The 4,161-nt window shown below is 33.0% G+C and overlaps 2 protein-coding genes across 2 annotated transcripts; both read left to right on the top strand.

Annotated features, from left to right (window-relative positions):
• Positions 1-313: 313 nt before the first annotated feature.
• LOAG_13177 (hypothetical protein) lies at positions 314-2,740 on the top strand (the record flags this gene model as incomplete). Its single annotated transcript, XM_003148687.2, has 5 exons — positions 314-492; positions 945-1,078; positions 1,677-1,872; positions 2,243-2,348; positions 2,637-2,740. Coding segments are annotated over 5 exons (717 nt in total), but the record flags the coding sequence as incomplete, so codon positions are not given.
• A 430-nt stretch (positions 2,741-3,170) lies between these two features.
• LOAG_13179 (hypothetical protein) lies at positions 3,171-3,451 on the top strand (the record flags this gene model as incomplete). The annotated part of the gene is made up of 2 exons (XM_003148688.1): positions 3,171-3,280; positions 3,331-3,451. 2 exons carry the CDS (start codon positions 3,171-3,173, stop codon positions 3,449-3,451), a joined length of 231 nt encoding a protein of 76 aa, XP_003148736.1.
• Positions 3,452-4,161: the final 710 nt, after the last annotated feature.

Here is a 4,161-nt window from a genome sequence, read left to right on the forward strand (position 1 = left end):
TTGGTTAGGTGATTTACAATAGGAAATTTATTTGATTATATATTTGTATGGTTGGAGTCTCGCGAGTAAAATTCGCGACACTAGTCAGAAATCGAAATTTATTCAATGAATCTGCTTGAGTTTCACATTCATCATTGTCGATATTTATTTGAAATGTTTTCGCCCATCTAAGCACATAGCTTTTGATCCACCTGATACTATCGTTGTATACATTCATATCATCACTTTTCTGGTCAATACGTTCATTCTTAATTGCGATAATAGAACATGACAATCAATGCAACAAGGACAGAATGCATACTTTATAGGCAAAATGTTCTATTGTAATCCAGACGATAGCCGACTTTTATTTGCTTACAAAAGTGAACATCGAAAGGCATGCACCAATTTGATACAATTCGACAAAGGTTTCAGCTTTTTCTGCGCCGTATCGGATAACATGCTTGAAAAAATTACATATTTAAACAATGAGCACCATGTTAAACTTATCAGGTAAATTACATTAAAATATCTGAGTCGCAATTTTTACTCAATTTTGAACATTGTTAGTAATCAGACAATGTTGGTCGAATCCACTGCAACAGTCATCAGAAATGTTTAACATTTGTAAAATTTTTATGCCATAACATTCAGAACGGTCGTAATCTTGCGCTTAACAGTAATAGATTGTATTGATGAAGCGAAATGATTCAAGCTCCTGGAAAATTCTAAAGATTTAATGGCCTATCATCAGTTTGGATCATCAAAAATTATTTCAGAGACTAGGAAATGAATTTAGAAGATGCCAATTTGAAGGTTTTATCTTGAGCACTATTATAACTTGTGTTTATTCAAAAATGATACTGCGGAATTAAACTGCAACGAAAAATTTGCGTCGCAAAATAATCCACTTTTTTAGTGGTAGCTCAAAATTCTATTATATTAATTTCAATGGAAAATTTCAGGACGAAAAGTGCATCGTTATTCCTGAAAGAGAATAGTAATATCATCCTTATTACCAATGATACATCCAGTCGTGCCGGTTTTTATGAAATGAATATTTTTGACAGTGTTTATATGGAACAACTTGCCAATAATGGTTTGTTTAACAAAATCTTAATCTAATCTTCCTCCCTCCTCCTTAACAGTATTTCAGTCGCTTTTACTGCACAAGGACTTTTCGTGAACATAGTACAATTAAGGAGTGAAATAAAAAAGTCCAATAGGACAGTCAATTCCAACACTACCGGCATTATCAAGAATGAGGTAGATAGAAAAACCGAAAAAACTTATGCAACTCGAGGTTAATTGTTTTTAGAGAAAATTAAGTAATTCGGATTACTGGTTTTATAAGACAGACGTTGAAAGTGTTAATATAAGTAATAACCAGTAAATCAGTGGCTTTTATATTTTTGGAGAAAAAAAAGCAAACCAGAACAAATAAAATTATTCAATTTTAAATCAAAGAAAATGGAGCTCTTTTCTACGCGTTTAGTGCGTTTTGCAGTTAGACCAAAAGTTTTTGAAGAAGACAAGTGCAAATTTTAATGAACTATCTTTCATTACTGCAGTTTTTTTATGAAATCGAAATTTAAGCATAAATAACATAAATGAGATAATGAGAATATAGCCTGATTTCTTTTTTTCTAAAATCATAGCGATGGATTCGCTCCACAGTTGACAGTATCAGTTTGCAGACATCTACAAGAGCAAAGCTCAAGTCATTATTGGATTGCTTGAACCGAAGAAATACGCTGTCAGTTTCTTGGAAATTCACAAAAAAATTTTCGGAAATACCTCATTACAAAGGGACCTGTCTCATTACATTACAATGCACCAAACGACAACAGCCAGTCAGACGAAATGGTACTGTATCGCGCGGTTTGACGAAAGGTAAGTAAAATATTCCGCAGTATCAATTCCGAGGTATTCTTACTGCTATCCACTGACTTCAAAAGAATCTTCAAGCACTGCCAACAATTTAATAATTTGTGTATAATGGCGAAACGTTGTAATAAAGGAAATTAATTTTTTTGTGGGCAATATGTTTTTTCGTATTAATGTTTAGACAATTTTCTGTCTGTATCATCACAAGCATCATCAGAAACAAAAAGAACTTTTAAATTTTAAGGCTTAAATTCCATTATGAAATTCGATGTTTGCTAAAATAACAGGGATAATCTTTCTTAAGAGGTGAAAGTTTGAATATGGGGCCACTTTTTTTACGAAGCAATTTATTATTTGTTTATTTTTTAAATTACAGCGGTTACATGGATTTTAAAAGATACGAAAAGCCGTACTTCGAGGGATTTATGCTAATGTTATATAAAAGTATTGCTAAGTCGAGAAAAAGAATAAATATTTTCAAGGTATTGATATGCAAATTCAAAGTTCAACTTTTTGTGATTATTGTTGTAACACACAACCCTAGCTTAGTTGCAGCACAGCTTTCTTCCAAATATTTGAATCTCGAATGTCAACTTCAATCCAAGAGGTTTAGGAAATGATAGTTTGAAGTTTATGACCAACATTCTAATTGGGGTTATATGTTTTCTGTCATGCAGAAATTACTGCACATAGCCATAGACATCTTCTTTATAAATAGACAAGATTATTCAAGTGGCATGTGAAATCTAGAAAGAAAGAAAATTTTATAGGACTCTGTGGCCAGATATGGAATAGCTGATTATGAAATACGCTTCAATTATGCTATCAGAGCAGCGATACTTATGATACCAGTTCTAAGTGTACTTTTAGCATCTATCATTTTAATCTGTTGGTACAGATGAGATTTATTCTGTCGCATAAGATTGTTTCTAAGTTAAGTGGTAATAAACTTCCTTTCCTCTTCTCGGAGCATTCAATTCAAGAAGCTAGTACTATTTGAATTATATTTTAATTCCCAAAGTTCGTTTTAATAATACAAATAAATGCAAGCAAATTTCGGCCTAGAATTATGCATGCTTCGAGATTCTATAACTCACAGAGAAACAGATACCTAAGAATCCCGAAAAACTCGAGAACTTTGACTCCGTAAGCCCATGAAAAACTCGAAAACTTTAACTTCGTAAATCCATGAAAAATTTAAAACTTTAATTCCGTATGTTCATAAAAAAAGCAAACGCAAAGGACATTTACGTATAAAAACATTTCAAGACATTGTTCGCTCCAATGTTTAAAATGAATTTTAGATGAAAGCATCCGGAAAAATATTTCATCGCTTCTCTTCTACCTGTATACTTCTAAGGTTTTTGTCGGTGTGTCCTCCGTACGTCGGATTACCGAAATCAAAATGCACAGGGTGATGAAATTTTGTAAGTAAAAATTAATGAAAAGAATATAAGCTTACAGTGGACAGCATTACACAAAGACCATGGACAATGATATCCATTGTACCTACGTAATGGACAATCCCAAAGAGCAGCCGTATCTCCATGACGGCCTCGGTGGAGCTTACAAAACTCCTCCCTAATCCTTATGTATATTTCCCTTTTATATATATAATATATATAAAATCCGAAGCAATTTAATTTTTATAGTCAGGCAGACAATACAGCCTCTCCACTCATCCTTCGTGACTAAACCACAACAACGACATCTTTGCACATCCGCCACTATTGGACAACAAACTACGATATTCTTACTATTTGCTAAATACATTCCCCGTAACATATTCCCAACTCAACGACCTATCAACCAACCGACAGTCAAATTATTATCGAAGGCAACAAGGAATTTGTTAGCTGATCATATTGCTTGCTTATTGTATAACTCATTTATCATTGCTCACCAATTCACCGCGTAATATATACATGAATACATCTTTTTTGTTATTAAATAGTAATATTAAGCAAAAACAATATTACATTCCAAATAAATCTATATCGCTGAAAAATGGAGACAGGAGAGAATTGAAATGTCAATTTCCTAGAAACTGAAGAAACAATTTAAGATGCAAATTTCGATGAAATTTCGGGATTCAACAAAAAGACTCGACTGAGCATAAAGGAACGTGGTCTGAAAACATGAAAGAGGTTTTGAAAAAACGTACTTTGATTTGAGCGCTGGGAAGGATAATAATATTTCCTTGAATTGTTCTGGATGAGAAGGACCTACTATATTTAACCTATTAAGTGCATAATCATGCAGTTTACGTGCAGATGGTGGCAGCTGTCGATAGCA

Source organism: Loa loa (genome assembly GCF_000183805.2).
Source record: "Loa loa unplaced genomic scaffold supercont3.17, whole genome shotgun sequence".
NCBI lineage: Eukaryota > Metazoa > Nematoda > Chromadorea > Rhabditida > Onchocercidae > Loa > Loa loa.